This window comes from Macaca nemestrina, chromosome X (assembly GCF_043159975.1).
Source record: "Macaca nemestrina isolate mMacNem1 chromosome X, mMacNem.hap1, whole genome shotgun sequence".
NCBI lineage: Eukaryota > Metazoa > Chordata > Mammalia > Primates > Cercopithecidae > Macaca > Macaca nemestrina.
In genome coordinates this window covers 139,058,922-139,075,939 of record NC_092145.1, presented here as the reverse complement: position 1 = coordinate 139,075,939, position 17,018 = coordinate 139,058,922, and the positions used below count along the sequence as shown (strand labels likewise).

The 17,018-nt window shown below is 33.3% G+C and overlaps 1 protein-coding gene across 8 annotated transcripts in view; it reads left to right on the top strand.

Annotated features, from left to right (window-relative positions):
• Nucleotides 1–17,018, top strand: part of LOC105478211 (connector enhancer of kinase suppressor of Ras 2) — a 288,198-nt gene that overhangs the window by 263,913 nt on the left and 7,267 nt on the right. For 4 of the 8 annotated variants that reach the window (XM_071088812.1, XM_071088814.1, XM_071088811.1 and 1 more), the window contains one exon: nucleotides 11,147–12,333. The exons of the other annotated variants lie outside the window; for them this stretch is intronic. In XM_071088812.1, the coding sequence (XP_070944913.1) occupies nucleotides 11,147–11,151 (5 nt within the window). In that variant the 3' untranslated portion in view covers nucleotides 11,152–12,333. Of the gene's footprint in view, nucleotides 1–11,146; nucleotides 12,334–17,018 lie in introns of those variants that run through there. 8 annotated transcript variants of the gene reach the window in all.

Below are 17,018 nucleotides of genomic sequence, written 5' to 3'. Positions count from 1 at the left end.
AAAATAAATCTCATGTATATTAACAGAATTTATTTATTATGTTTCAGTTGTTTAGTGAAATATATTCAATGAACATATAATGAATTATGAAGAAGTGAAAACTGAAGCTATTTTAACTTGCTATTTCCATTCTAAAGCAAATCTCAACTCATTTCAGTCAGGTTTACATCATTAACTGATCAGTCTTTGAATAAAATAATTTTAAGTTTGATGTCAAGGGATTCTGAATAGAATGACTGAATTATATGTATTTGTCCTTTTACTTTCACTGCTGTCTCAGGAAGACTCTTTTTATGTTTTCTATAGATGATACCTCTCTGTTAAAGTCAAAGACATTTTAGTGATTTATCTTTTTTATAAAGATATTCCACATAGTCTGGATTTGAAATGCAATCTGCAAAGCTAGGCATGCCCATAAATCTGAATCTTTTATTCTTTTCTCATATAGAAAAAGAAGATATTTTTACACATGGATAAAAATATTAAAGTAGAATTGCCTTTCTCAAGGTAAAGCCAAAACACCTATAGTGTGATGCATTTTGTTTAAATTTTATAGGTTTGTTGAACACATTAATCTATTACAAATAATAGCTAACATTTTTAATGAGTACTTACTATGTGTCAGGCACTATTCTAAGGTCTTTACATAATATAATTCATTTAATCCTTACAACAACTCTATACGGGAAATACTATTATCCTTATCTTCTAGATGAGGAAACTGAGTTTAAATAGCATAATCCAGGACTCCCAGCTATTTGATAGCAGACCTGAGATTCAGACAGACATTGTGACAGCAGAGTGAATGCTCTTGATTGTATATTGCCCCTCAGACTTATAATTCTAATACAGATTAAAATTTATTAAAATATTTTTCACTATATATAATACACACATTATATATATAATACATACATTATATATATAAAATACACACACATACATATACATATATATATGACCTACATAAAAGGAATTAAAATTTTTAGGTTTTATTATGGCAGCACCATTAATATGGTTAATCAAGTAAAGCAAAAATGTTGTTCTGATCTTCCAATCACATTTACAACATTTTACCTTTTATTAGTAGAAATTGTAATTAGTGTACTTTCCAATTTTAACCAGTGTCCAAAAATCATGTACTGTGATATGTATAAACAGTGAAACGAGTCCACCACTTGAGTCAAAATCCTTTATTAGTATTTTAAGCTTTGACATGATTCCTTTTATAGCTAATTTTTAATATTAGGATTTTTTTAAAAAAAGAAAAACTGGCCGGGCACAGTGGCTCACACCCGGCACTTCAGGAGGCCAAGGCAGGAGGATTGCTTGAGCCCAGGAGTTGGAGACTAACCTGGGCAACATGGCAAAACCCCGTGTCTACAAAAAATACAAAAATTAGCCAGGTATGATGGCATGCACTTGTAGTGCCAGCTACTCAGGAGGCTGAGGTAGGAGGATCACTTGAGGGTGGGAGGTTGAGCCTCCTGTGAGCTGTGATCACACCACTGCACTCCAGCCTGGGCGACATAACAAGACCCTGTCTATAAATAAATAAATAAATAAATAAATAAATAAATAAATAAAATAATTCCCAAGAATTAAGTCTGGATACCAGTTTGAAAATTATTTCATATGGTGACTAATCAGAAGTTATTTCAATTTTTCCTTCAAAGTTCTACTTTATACATTTTTATAGAAACAATCCAAATATTTCTGCCTATTTATCTATCATTTGGTAGAGATATAAAAGCAGATTTATGAGTAAAATTCAGAGATAACACTGATTTTACCAATTCCTACTCACAGATGCCAAATCTGATATATTGTGTGTTTCTGTATATTCCCTCATGATGAAACATTAATTCTAATCACCTCTTACAAATCTGAAGAGTAAATCCATGTGATCTGAAAAGAACTATTAAAGAATGCAACATTTAATGCTTTAATCTATTTCCTTCTAATCTCTCATGCAGTATGTAGAATAAAATAAAAACTCACTACTAAAGTGAACTTTAGTGAAATTCTCACATTTCCTGCATCTTCTTTCAAGATATTGCGTATAAAAGTACTTTGTAAAGTAGAAAGTGAAATGGAAATGTTAGTGCCATAATTATTATTACTGAGCTAACATGCTAAATTGGTTTGCCTTCAAAATGTTAACACGAAATTGAAGAGTAAAGGTTTTTCAGTGCTAATTCTTAGGATTCCTTGAAAAAAGAATACTAATTAGAATATATGATATTTTGCAAAAACAGCAATACCTCCATTAAATTCCTAGCTCCTCTTTAAGAAAACCAAACTCAGAACTAGTGAATAACTTATTACTTTTATCCCATATGTTCTGGCTTTTGATTTTACATCTTAGTAATAAGTTGATATGGGCATCTGTAACCCACCCTTCTTAGCAGGTTGCCATGACAACCTGAGGTAAAGTACCAGTTCACTGGAGCTTCAGGCTTTGTCCATGCTAAATACAAAAGCTACATTTGATTTCAGCTTGGCCGTTTCTATTGGGAGCAATGTACCACAGTTCTTTCCACTTTCCTGGCTGACTTTTTCATCACCATGGAGACCAGATCTGCCCACACAACTAAGATGTGAAACCATTCCTCATGTGGCTAAAACTAAGGCCTTGGTTCCCAAGGCCTTTTATAAAGTATATTGCTTTGTTAAAGAAGAGTTCCTGCTTCTGCTTTTAAAGTGTTTATTGATTTTCCACAAAGAGAAAACAAACTTTCTGGTGCTGAAGCTTTAAAATAAGGAGAAAGAAAATGACATTTTCCTTGGTCAGGTTCTGGTTTTGTGTGTACTGTATTCATGGTGTGTACTCTGTATAGTCAATTACTAAGGAATAATGTTTCATTTCAAATTATATGACAATATTCCTAAATAGTAGTTCACACATTTAATGTTCACTTGATGGTGGGCTTAAAATGTGACTTTTAGTTTGAGATTTTCTAAATTTGTCACTAAATCTAATATTAGTATCTTTTAGATTAGTTGTGCACTTCCAATAAAATCAGTATGAGAAGTTATTTTAGAACCTTGATCATAAGTATACATGGACTTAAGGAGGAACTAATGTAATTTATCACTACAAATCCAGTTATAGCATATCCAGATAGATCTGATGAATTAGCTATAGAAGATCATATAGCCCAGTTTTTAATATATTCTTGCATATGTAAATTTGTAATGTTAGTATGTGTATATATGTGTTTGTGTGTATACACACTTACACACACACACACACACACACACACACACACACACGGATTAGTACCACAAATAGGGTCAAAGTTCCACAGAGTTCTTTGAAGATCATATTTGTTATGGAGATACTAAATACTTTACAGCTGCTATTATTTTTTTGCCATCCCCTCCCAGAAAATGGCACCAGTCAAATAAGATGGTAGAAAGTCTTAAGTGGTGTTGGGAATCCCAAATTCACCCGTTGATTTGCACATTCCTCAAAGTGACTTAGGATGACTTCTCAACTTTCATGGTTGTGTTTTTTACCCTAGAGAAGGCAACATGGTCCTTGCTTAATAAAATACATATACTAAATAGGAATTCCAAAAAATTCTGACTTCAATGAAACATAGAATTGTTCTTATTTTTAAAATATATTGTGAATAAGCTAGCACCATAAAGGTGCCGTAAATTAGTTTACAGATGGGAAACAAATTTATTAACATAAATGAATTTTTTGTTTTTGTACTAGCAAAAAGTTAGCAATCCATTGCTATATTTGAATACAAATTATGTTGTAGGATACAGAGAACTTTCTGACATTTCAAACATTTGAATTTTGCAAGAGGAACTCTCACTGCAATGAAGTTCCTGTATCATTCTAGTTTTCTGTAATTACACTGGTGAGTGTGAAATTCAACATGTGATACTAAATGTTAAACACAGATATAGCTGGGAACCTTTTGCAATGGCTATAAAGTCATTTGTATTTTTCCATAAGAACATTGAGAGTCAGCGTATCTCTAACTCTTTAGTGGAACTTTCTTTAAAAGGGCAGTGCCATATAATTTTGTCAGAAGGGAAAAATGAAAATTAATATATAATAGGGTATTTTTAAAAAACACATATGTTGTTAGATTCAATAGCTTTCCATCCCAAATCCAAGATGACTTTGCTGGTCCAAAATTTAATAACCAACAATTTCTAAGACAGCTAAGACTGAATATGAAACCTCATTACTTGGTTTTTAGTTAAGATGAACATTAATGCTAATTTGTTTACATCTATGCTATATTTCTTACAAACATGATTTTATAGTGATTTTTACCAAATTAATGTTTTTCTTCTTGTCATGTACACAATACGTTTTGAATGCCTAAAAATATAATAATTTGAATGTTGGAATATGCAGATGACTTAACAGTGGGGATTTTTGAGAATTGTTTATGATGTAATTATTTTAGATTAGAAAATAAAAGAATGTGAAAATACCATGGGTTAAGGTGAGAGATTAGATTTATAACAAATTTGACATAAAGAAAAAATCTTAATGACAAATAACTGTCAAGATACAATTTTAGATTCTTACAAATGTTTCTTGAATTTTCTTCTTACCTTTCTTTGGCACTTGCTTTGCTAAGGAAGGTATCTTTCATTGTCCTTAAATTCAATTGGCAGTGCCCCTAAAGCAGCTCCTTCTTGCCAGAGTTGTTAATAAGCAAACGATCCCAAATGTCAGAATGGTGTGCCAAGGAGGTTATTAATAAGGCATTAACATTTAGAAGTTATTGAAGGAGGAAAATCAATATTACCATTTTTATAATATTGCAAGCTCAGTTATAAAGAGTAAGCAGAAGTTTATTTCAGGCTTCTACAATCATAAAGAATGTTACAGTATGGGAGGAAATAATATCTTAGATTTTTAGCATAAGAATCAATTATTTTCTTATTCTGCTGTCAGCACCCCCCATTAGTACTGGAGCAAATACTGAATTATATTCTTCTAATAAAAATAACAATAATCCTCCCAAAATCAAGATGGCAGTACTTTGAGGATAGTATATGAATTTAGTATGAGAGTAAGAATAGGATGGACTAGACCTGTAGGACAAAAGTTCACAAAGATCTATGTAACTGTTATTTATAACAGAATATATTATATGTATAATATATCATATTATAATATGTATATTATACATATTATAAAATATAACTATATATTCATTTATTTTAGTGTGTGTATATATATACTATACTACATATATATACTAAATTCAAAAAGAACCTATTAAAGGAAATCAGCAAGAAAGCTATGTTGACAGAGTTGATCCCAATTTGCCTTTTCATTTTGGCAGACCAGATACAGTCACAAATGAAGTGTTGAATGACTCACTTGTTCACCAGACTGGCAGTTCTCATCACTGAGTTACTTCACATTGATTATCATCCAGGCTGAATATGATCTAATTACATCCTTTTAATACAAACATACAAAGTGGTGGTAGAAAATCCACATAAATTTAAAACCTGCACTGTTCATCTCTAAAGTATTTGAGTTGGGAGTTTAAAAAAAAAAAGTCTACTATTTTCTGTAGGGGGTTCATGTCTCAGACTTCAGCTATGTCATCTCTATAGCTATTTCAACTGGAACTGAGAACTTTAAGGAGATTATTTTAAATTAAGTCATTATTCATCATAAAATGGATTTCAAAAGCAACCCAATCTGCCAATAGCTTGCTGTCCACCTACATTGCTGAAAGAAAACCTTACCCAGGAATGGTTATTTTTACTAAAGTTGTCTCATTGGAGTTTAACGTGATTATTAATAACCTCAAAATCACATCTCCTGAAATATTTTAAAATATGGATGGAGTATGATGGAGGAGTCAAATATTAAGTCAAATAAAGTAGATAATTCTTAACTATCAAATTTTAAGATAGAAGTGGAAAGGAGGTATACAACTATATCATAATCATTTTGAGGCGAAACTGTCATCTTTGTATATTTATTCCTAACATTTGATATAGTATATATATATATATATATATATATATATATATATATGTACACCCAGAGGCACCCATTAAACCTTTACTGAATAGTATATTTCTATAAAAATTAATTATTCCCGTTTTCCATTTTAAAATCTGAATGGCGACATTTGCAATGACAGTATCATGTGTCAAAATTCCATAGTATATTTTCCTGAAATATCTATAGACACTTCATTGAAAATAAACTGGTTATAAATTAAAATAACATGTTAAGTACTTTTGTAACTATTAAATGTGAAAGATGTCTTCAGTTGTTTTGTATAAACTTCATTTAAAGGGTACTTTAGATCTGCCTTAATTTCAGATAGTGGTTTTTAATGCAGATTGTAGAAAGTCAGCATGTATGATAGACTCATGAATAAGTAATTAAATCATAAATGGCACTCTAAGACCATAATATAACAGTAGGTACATTAAGATGAAATACTATTTTCATAAGGAAATACTCCATGTCTTGTGATTTATACACACAGGATGGAATTGTGATTTGGGAATTTAGAGGAACACTCAAATTATCTGGAAACAGTATTTTCTTACCTGTTTTGCCTATGGCTTAGGTTCATCAAATATTTTATTTTACCTGGAATTGTGAATTAAAGAACTCCATAGGTGCTGTAAGTATAAGCACAAACTATATTATCTTTTACTACTTACCACTTTATTTAGAAAAATATTCTTAGCAATCTATCACAAGAACAGAAAACCAAACACCGCATGTTCTCACTCATAGGTGGGAACTGAACAATGAGATCACTTGGACTCAGGAAGGGGAACATCACACACAGGGGCCTGTCATGGGGAGGGGGGAGGGGGGAGGGATTGCATTGGGAGTTATACCTGATGTAAATGACAAGTTGATGGGTGCAGCACACCAACATGGCACAAGTATACATATGTAACAAACCTGCACGTTATGCACATGTACCCTACAACTTAAAGTATAATAATAATAAATTTTAAAAAAAGAAAAATTAAAAAAAAAGAAAAATAATACTTTATCATGAAAATTTTGCTTCACATTCATAAAATAAAAATATTTCCCAACTCCTCCCTATGGTATTAAAAAATAAACAAACAAAATCTTTAATATCCTGTCTTTTTGAAGTCAACCTTTTATGAGAAAATAGGCACTCAAAATTTGTACAGATAATACTCAAACCACAATTAACAAGTCTCTGTCTTGGTCTGAACATTCTGAACCAAGGTATGAGCCCACTTTCTCCAGTACTTACATAGAGAAAAGTAATTATCACTATCATTTCATGGTGTTAGATATCCTTGTTTTTGAAAAAGAAAAACTTAAATTTTTCAAAATAAACACTCTTGATAGACTTGAATATCTGCTATTGATGGCCTTTGTTATCCACAAATAGCTTAAGACAAGTAGTCTTTGACTTTGCCCTTAAATTTGCCCTCAAGCATGCTGATTATGGAACTGAGTAAAATGGAACCGAGTTCTGTCTTAGTACTCAAACAGAATTAGGAATCTTTGTAAGTGCTCATCTGGCTTAAATACTTCCATTTTAAAATATTTTCTTCTCTCTCATCCATTAAAGAAAATATTTCTTTTCACCTGTTTTATATTCAGCCTTAATCATTTTCTTGAAGATGTTCGTACCTCTACCCTTATCCCCTCTATAATCTAATCCTCCTCAGGCATTTGATTGAAGTATCATCAGCTATTTTTAGCAGGTCACTAATAGAAGCCAGATTATATTTCTAAAAACTTATGTTTCCAGAATTCTATTTCTGCTTATTATTTGGGTGGTCAAATTTTATTTGGGGGAATGTTTAAATTCATAAAGCAAAAAGAAAAAGAAACATCTTCCTCAAGATTTCCTATGCAAATTCAATCTGTGTCTCAAGGAACTTGCATGGACATGGAATCTCACTGGAATAAGTCATTCTACACGATTCAACATGGCATTACATCTGGGTTCATCGTTCAGATCTCCAGTATAGTAACAGGGAAACAAGATCTGTTTCTTCTTAACCTAAGCTGGTGGCCTCACAATTAGAAGTTTCAGTGATGGGTAGAAGCTTAATAAATATTTATTAAATAATATGCCAAACAGAAGCATTACTGATTTTCTTTGTGGTAGCATAGATATATTTCTGTCATTTCAAAATGTAATTGGCTAAAAGCTTGGTGAAGTTTATTTTAACAGCAGCAGTAGGGAATATTTTTATATCATCCAAAAGAAAACAAAATAATCAAGAGTTATATAATTTATGTTTTTTCTGCCTTCTATTGTTTTTTTCCATAGAGATGGGGTCTCACTATGTTGCCCAGGCTGGTCTCAAACTGCTGGCCTCAAGTGATCCTCCTGTCTCGGCCTCCCAAAGTGCTGGGATTACAGGCATGAGCCACTGTGCCCAACATGCCTTTTTCTAAAAAACATGCAATTTCCATTTGCTCTTTTAGAAAAGAGGAATAAAATTAGTCTGTATAATTTTAACTGGTTTGACTGTTTTTGTTTTTGTTTTTTTAATTATTATTATACTTTAAGTTCTAGGGTACATGTGCATAATGTGCAGGTTTGTTACATATGTATACTTCTGCCATGTTGGTGTGCTGCACCCATCAACTCATCAGCACCCATCAACCCATCATTTACATCAGGTATAACTCCCAATGCAATCGGTTTGACTGTTTTAAATATTTGTGTCAGGATAAATGAAGTTGTCCACTACAAAGGAGAAGGCTAGTAATTGGGAATTGACCACAAAGAAAGAAAAAGCCCAGTGAAAACCTAAAGGGAGAGAAAAGGAAAGAGTGTTCAGAATCAGAATGGGACTTGTAAACGGTTAAAGATACATAAACATGAGATTCTCAGAAGTCCAAGATAGAAGGGCAGTATCATGAAGTAGGTTTTTGTGTTTTGGAGATTTCATCTAGATTAGCCATATACGAGCAGCCCTTTGTGCACTTGCTTCTGACCCACCTGGCTTGCCAGTACACTTACACTTAAGATTCATAATGCACATGCCAAGACATATAGTGGAGTTGAGTGTAGGAGTGCCTTTGTAGTTATTTGTTTGCCTCAAATATAAATAGGCAGTATTTAACACTACATAAAAAGTATAGTTGTAAAAAAATTATTTAAAATTTACCAAGCCCTCTTTCATTTTGTCATAATCTCAGTAGACAAAGATACTTCCATCAGATTCCTCAGCACAAATCCTGAAATTGTTTAAGCTATGTCATACAGTGTCAGACTGGTGATGGGATTAAAAATAAAATGCTCTATGTGAAGTCCCTGAACTCAGGGCTTCTGACTTAGAAACTACTCGTATATGCAGTGCAAAAATTGGTGTTACTCCAACCAGCCCTAGCCAATGTGATTGACCTAAAGCAAGAGGTCTCAAACTGCAGTGGGCACAAGAATCACCTGGATTAGTTGTTTAAAATGCAGATTCCTGAGTTCCATACCCAGAAATTCTGATTCAATAGACAAGGTGTAGGGCCCAGAAATCTGTGTTTAACAAGCACCTCCACGCTGAGATTCAGTAACCACTGGTACTGTTACCACTAGTAGTTGAAGAGATACCTTGCCCTAGGGAGTTACCTTCTCTTATGCTAACATACCCTAACTGGTAACTAGTTGTAGCCATTTTGAAATAGTACTTCTCCCTCCACCATCCTGTAGGAGCTAAACTGAGGAGATGTTTCCAGTCTCTTGCAATAGAATTCAGCAATTGTGACTTACCAGGGCTCTAGTTCAGTTTAGTATGAGTTAAGTGGGCATTAAGGGAATGTGTACTAGAAATTAAAAGGTTCACGTAACCTTATCTCTGTGGGGAAACAATGGATGTGTTCAAAATAACTACAAAATGTTTGAATTGCTTGGATAAATGAAGAACAGTTTAAACTTAGAAATGACCTTGTGCCCAAGGTTGGATTCCTTCTGATTTTGCTGTGTGAAATTCCATGACCTTGTGAAACAAAGTGGTAGAAGCTAAAGCTAGCATTCCAGTACTATAATATTCTAAAAACTGAAGTATTGTGTTTTGTTTCATTTGATATATATATGAAGATTATTCAGTTCCCACCCCCATTTCTGCAAAAAGAGTATAATATTACAGACAAAAATTAGTTCTGCTGATTTGTGAACTATGCTATATCTTGTTTGCTAGATATCAGTGTTATAGGCAAGATGTGTCCCTCCCCATTTTCTAAGGGAGGACATAATGACAACATGCTTTCTCTATTCTCTCTCCCAACTTGTTTCTTCTTTTCTCAATATAACTCAAAAGATACTACAGGATGTTGCAGATAAAAATCTGCACTAGGCTAGAGATTTAAAATATTGCTGGTTTGTTGCTGCTGACAATATTTATTAGATTCCTCAAGATCCAAAATAAAATGACCTAAAAGAGAGTACAGTTTATTTTATCCAAATTGTTGTTAGTTTCTCAGGTCATTCAGAAATATCCGTCTCTTCCAGTTTCTTAACTCCTTGGCATGTGACTTATGCTCAGGTGTAAAGTCACCCTTTCATCATATTCACTCTGTTTTAGCTTTTCATTTCTTGGCATTTTGCATTATTAAGCATGCGGCCTCCTCATCGGAGCAATACTAGCTAGGCTATTCCACTGTCTCACTGATTAGGACATAGTAGCATATATATCAGGTTAATCAAATACCCTTCTGGTCAGAAGACTAGAAAGGTTTTCTTCCTGCTTCTTGATTGGATGAATTTGAGGAAAGATTCGTATAGAAATAATTTTAATTTTCTCAAAAGAAATGGTAATTTTACATGTATATGGAGAACATTTTAACATAAAGTATTCTGATTAAAATTATAGACATACATATACAAGTATAGTGGTGGGAAAAGATTTTTCTGCACTGTGTGTTATTGTGTATATTTGGGAGATTAACATTTCCAAACAACCAAGTTTAAAGCAAAAAGTGTCCCATTTATGGCCAAGTAGACTTGCATGCCAACAGAAAGACATTGTATTAAAACCATATGCAATTCTAGCCATATTTTTCTACTTTCTCTTCATGGGTATTGCATGATGGTATTTCTAATACAAATACTAATATGCTTTGGAAATAATGGCACTCGCAGGTCTTTCATCATATTGTATCACTGCTTTATCATATTAGGCTAATACACTGCGAGAGTTGGTAGAACCTCTCCATGCCAAATCGGATCCACTTCTGTTGGCACTCAACCCATTGGACTCACAGATTGATAAGCTAATGTTTAGAGAATTTAGATCGGAGAGAGTCGGTACGGCGCAGACTCAACATCAACCTCTTGCAAGCAACTAAAATGGCCTCGTCCTTGCTGTTTATAACAGAAAACAGACTTGTATAAAGCTTAGATCATCAAGTGTTTTGGATTGGGGGCCTCCCAAAGGGATATAAGAGGGGCAGGCCACTCTTAAGAAGAATGCGAGCTTTCTACATTGGGACTAGCATAAGATCAAAGCCAATCAAGATGGAGCACAGTAACAGAAAACTGCGGTTTCTATGGGAGAACAGAAGGGGAAAGGGTCTTAACTGGGAAAGGGCTCTGTGTGGTGACACCTCAGTTGTGTTCTCCTGACACCAGGAAAAGAGAGGGATCAGCTTCAATAACTAGAAAATTCTGGCTGTTTAATGGACTCTTTGGTGGCCTCTTTAAGGCAAAGCAGAGAAAGCAAATTATGTATTAAGTGTATTTTGCATTTTTAAAACTTGACGTGCTGTATTGTATTAAATTAAGTGTAATCTATTAAGGCAAGGTATACACAATTTGCTTTGAAACTTAATATGTTTATTCTATTATAAAGTGTATTCAGGTGCAACACAGAGACTGCTTTCGGTGACATTAATGAAGAAAATTTCTCATGCCAGGCTTTATTATAGAATCTTCAGCTAAAATCCTAACTTTCTCCTTATTTCTTGGCACTTGTACACAAGTGGTGTTGCCTCTTAGGGCAGGCATGAGCTATTCTTTTCTGTAAAATATTTTGAATCTATAGGCTGTGGGTTTCATTTTTGAAAAAGTATTTTGTCTGGATGTCTTTCTAACTAGCTTCAGATATTATTTAATACTATGTAACTGGGTCCCCTATGGCTCAATCAATATTGCTTATTTTTCTTCTGTAGTGGATGTGAAATTTCCTTTAGTTGGATAAGATACACTGTAATAATTTTAATGCTAATTAATGGATATTTCATACTGTGCAATGAACAGATAATTTAACACTGTATTTTGAAATGTTTTTTTCTTCCTGTCACCGCAGTGTGTGGTATTGCATAATGTGAATACCTGTAAAAATATAAATTACTTAAAAATAAAAATATGACCAATTGGTATCAGATCTTTTCAGATAGCTAAATAATTTGCTAAGTATGCCTGATAGTAAATATCTTTCTAAAAAGAAGTAATCAGTGCTTCTTTCTCACAAATGGAATTTGTTTCTGTGAATAAAATCACATTGATCTGCCTTACAATTGCCTCTGTGCTCTAACCATTTTAATGTGTTTTTTTTTAAATATCTATATAATGATGGTTCTGGTATATGGAAATCCATCAAAACGCATTTTATTGGCATTTAATATTTATGGGATTGTCTTGGGTCATTCTCCCTGTTTAAGTCAAGTAAAATTTTGTGATCTGGAGAATTGGGTTTTTTTTTTTCATTAAGGAATATAGTGACTCCACATTAATTTTCAAAAATAATCATCTCTTAGCTTTGGTTTTAAACTATATCCTTTATGAATTCCTGCCTGAGAGCTAGCACTTTGGCCTCCATATTCCTAGTGGTTAAATTTTTTAAATTCTGTGGGTAAACCTAAACTCTGTCATTTATATTTTTGATTGTCCTTCAAAGAACCTTCCCTTCTTTGAGGCAATAAATCAATACTAAGGACACCAAGATTTTGCCATCTGAACTACTTGTCATAAATACCATAGTGCCCTGAAAATTCAACCACTGTCATGTATTTTTATCATTAAACTGCATAATTTAGCAGAAATTACATGTTCAGAGAAAGAAGTATAGAATAAACTTTAGCTCTATCTCTTTTGTCACATCTTTACGGAGCAAGACTTTGTGTTGTAAGGAAAGAATTGACAGACACAAGTACTTGATTTCAGTGAAGCACATTATCATTCTTACAAGGATGGGCTTTATATGTTCTTTAAAAATACATTTAGCAAATGCTGGTGGAGTCACTCAAGCTGTTCTTTTAAGAGAAGGGTTTTTTTCTCACTAAAATAGATTTTTCTTTCCTCAGAGAAAGTATTGCCCAATAGTAATGTTTGTGTATTGTTACTTTGCCTAAAAGAAAATAAATAACCCCTAAATATGAAACAAGTAGTTGATTACAGAGGGAGGACTAAAAGCCAGCTTTTAAAATCTTTAAAATCTTATGTTTTTTTCTGATATAACAAACTGCCTTCCCCAAACCCAGTTTTATAATGGTAGGCATAGCTGATTGACTTATATAAAAGCACGAATTAAGAGAGCTAGTATTTAATTACAAACATTCAAATTATAGTATAAACCCCTGAATACTTAATCATCCTTATCATAAAACCTCCAAAGACATTAAGTCCATTAAAATTTTGTCACCTTACATATAAATAAGTTATTCATTATGGCTTGCTAGTAAATTCATATTCATAGAAAATATTCAGGTGTTCTCAATGCAAATGTTAATTGCCTTTTGTGACAAGAATAGTGTTTCACATACTTGATATCATTAGCCTGGAAGCCTTAAAGCACTCTGCAGCTGTACAAGAATGAATGTCTCTCAAATCTGACTATGTCCAGTCTTCTCTCCCATTTGTGATTTAGTCTTTCCCAACCTTCTGGGCTCATTACACAGCTGTATTGCAGAAGGAACAACTGTTTCCACAAGGGTATCATTGTCCAATTATACAAGATCACAGATCCCTTCCGAAATATGTACAGAACTCATTATCCATCATTGATTTCATTCCTCAAGAACCCAACTGGTTTACTTATTTGTTTTGTTTTCATTTTTTATGCTCCTTCAACATTGTCATTGCAGGGATGGGGAAATGGGGAGGACACTAGAGTAAAATTTTAGGTTGCCAAGTTTCATGAACAATATTATACAATAGACTGTCCTAATAATTACACAGTCACCTGTTAGGGAATGCTCTTTGGAGTAGTTCATATATAAAGTAAAGAAAACCATCACTCTGTTTGAACGTGTTGGGTTGCATGAGGCACTGTGCCAGGTAGAAGAATGGGAAATGCAAATATGAGTGGGACAAATTCTACTCGTGGAAAAGTCACAGTCTAAGTCTCTGAAGTAGGGCACACAAGGGTCCATTAAGGTACAGGAAGAAAAAACGTTGGAATTTTTCCTTGAGTTTTATCTCTCATCCTTTTGAATTTCTTTTTGTGTATGTTTTATAACATCTATTTATTACTATAGAGTAATACATGTATATAAGTTTCTATTCTATAAAACAGAAGTGTTTTAACTAATAAGAGTGTGCAATCAGAAAAAGTTTGGAAACCACTGAACCTGAATGTAAGAAATACGTCAAGCAAAGACTTTTTGGTATTTGAGAAATGCATTATTATCTTCTAATAAGCAATTTGCAAGAGATTCCAACAAACTGGTATTTTTCGTTAGCTATTCTTTTCTTTGAGCTTTCATTTATCACTTACTACCTAAAGGTCATAGGCAACCTGAAAAAGACAAATAATGATGCTCTCTACATTCCTAGATTCACAATATTTCATAGTGGAGCAGAATATAAAAGGGACAATAAAGAGGATCTTCTTTCACCCTGTCAAGTATGACACAGCCATAAATGACCCTCCCTCGGCACAGAATACAAGTTAATTCATCAATAGCTTAATTATGATCCTCAAATCCATCAATCAATGAAATTTTATGTAGGAAAGAAAATTTTATATGCACTCTTTGCTTCAGTAAAATTGGAATTCAAAAGTATGTAATCTGACACAGGACTAATTTACATGTTGTAAACGTAAATATAATTTTGGGGGAAATTTATTTCTGCATAGGCCCAGATTTCCTGAATAAATTAGATACAGATTAAAATTCCATTATAGTGTGATACAGTTCCTCATTAGGAATCACAGAAGGTTCCTATATATGTCCTGTGATTTGAATGTGGTCTCTACACTTTGCCAACTTTCAGAAAACATTCATTCAAATTGCAAAAGAGCTGGTTTTCAGCCAGTGTTCCAATGGCTGTACTGGCACATTGAAAGAAAATCAATCAGGAAGCAGACCTCACCAAGTGCTTGCCTCCTCTTCCAAAGCAAGCCTCTTCTAAAGGAAGAAAAAGCAAGGGTTGAAAAAAGAGAGAAGCCTGAAGAGAAGTGAGAAGGAGATGAAGAAGAGGGCAAAAAGAGAAGAAAATAAAGGTGCTTTCATATTTTCAGTTGCAACAGTAGCCCCAATTGACTTAATTGGTATTCATCTGAGAAAAATCAAGGAAACCAATTGAAAATTATAAAAGAAAATAAAGGTCTGTTTTTGTCTTGAATGTTGAGTTCTGTGTTGTTTTGACTGTTGAGCACAGTGAATCAGATTTATAATGTGACTCTGCCCCTCACCAACCCCTCTTTTGAAAATAAAAAGACTCTTTGTCTAGTCTTAAAATGTTAAGTAATTGGTGGCATTTTGTGGTAGCCTGGCATCTCAGTCCCTCGTCCTTACTCATCCCACTACTGTGTCTTATGTAGTGTATGTGTATGATGTGTAGGGGATGGGGGTAGGGGGTGGCTTACTTATCTCTGATAGGAGCCACACCATCCCATTACTATACTTGGAAATGTTTCTGTGTTCCGTCTCATTGTGATTGCTTGTTCAAGTGTGCTGCCCAGAGATAAATTCACACTCAATTCTTTTTACAGCTGTCAAACCAGATTCTTTGTAGAATTATGTTGTCTTTTGATTGAATGCTTTTCTCCCCCATAAGAGCAAGAAGGGGGAGAAACTTTCAGTTTTTATTGTTTAATACCTATGTATGTCATTTTATATATTGAATCTTCATTCATCCTTCTTAAAGTAAAACTACATTAAAATTTTATAAAATCAGTCATCTGCCCCAGTATTTCACAAGCTTTAAGAACTGAGGGAAAACTGGGTCAAAATTTTTTTAAACAAAATATATACACCCTTCTACAATGTTAGGTAATATGGAGGAAGGTTCTTTTAAAATAAAAATTACTGTGTAAAAATACTTCTGCCTCCCTTAAATCCTAAAACTAAAATCTGAATCCCTTTTTCCTTCACCTTCTTTCTAGAACCAAAAAACTAATAATACATTAGGCCACCTGATACCTTAACTACTATAATTCACATCTGTTAGGCCTCCCATTTTCAACCCCACCCTCTACTCTATGAAATTACATCTGGTTTTACATGCAGTATTGCCTTGAGGAAAAAAAAGAATGCAATAACTACTATGTAATTCCTCAGGGATCTTTCCTGGCCTATGATTTTCTGAAATAGACTTATGCTGTTTAAATGTGTCCTTGTTTTTACAATTCAATTTAGTTATTCTAAATGATCATCTGATTTTGTGCCTTCCTCATTCCAAATCATTCTCAGTTAGGATTCCCTATCTTGCTTCCATTTCGTTCATAACCCACAAAGCAGTTTCTCCTTTTTACAGTCTTCCATCCCCCATCCCTCAAAATCCTCTAGGTGTCGAATATATTCAGTGATGGGCCAACAGAGAATTTAAAAGCTGTTATTTAAAGAGATTTTTGTGTTTTTAGATTATAGTTCTAACTTAGATATATGGTTAAGAAGTTAAAATTTATCACAGAAGGCTTAGTGATAGCATGTGCTGATGATAACAAAGAATTTTCTAATAGAAGGACTCAATGACTATACCTACCATTAGTTGTTAACTTCAGTAGCAGAGCCAAAAGTTGAATGCGGAATTTAAATAAAGCTACTTTTTAATCCTAAAATTATCTTTTTAGGTTAAGGTACTGTACATTTTGGGCATTGTTGACAA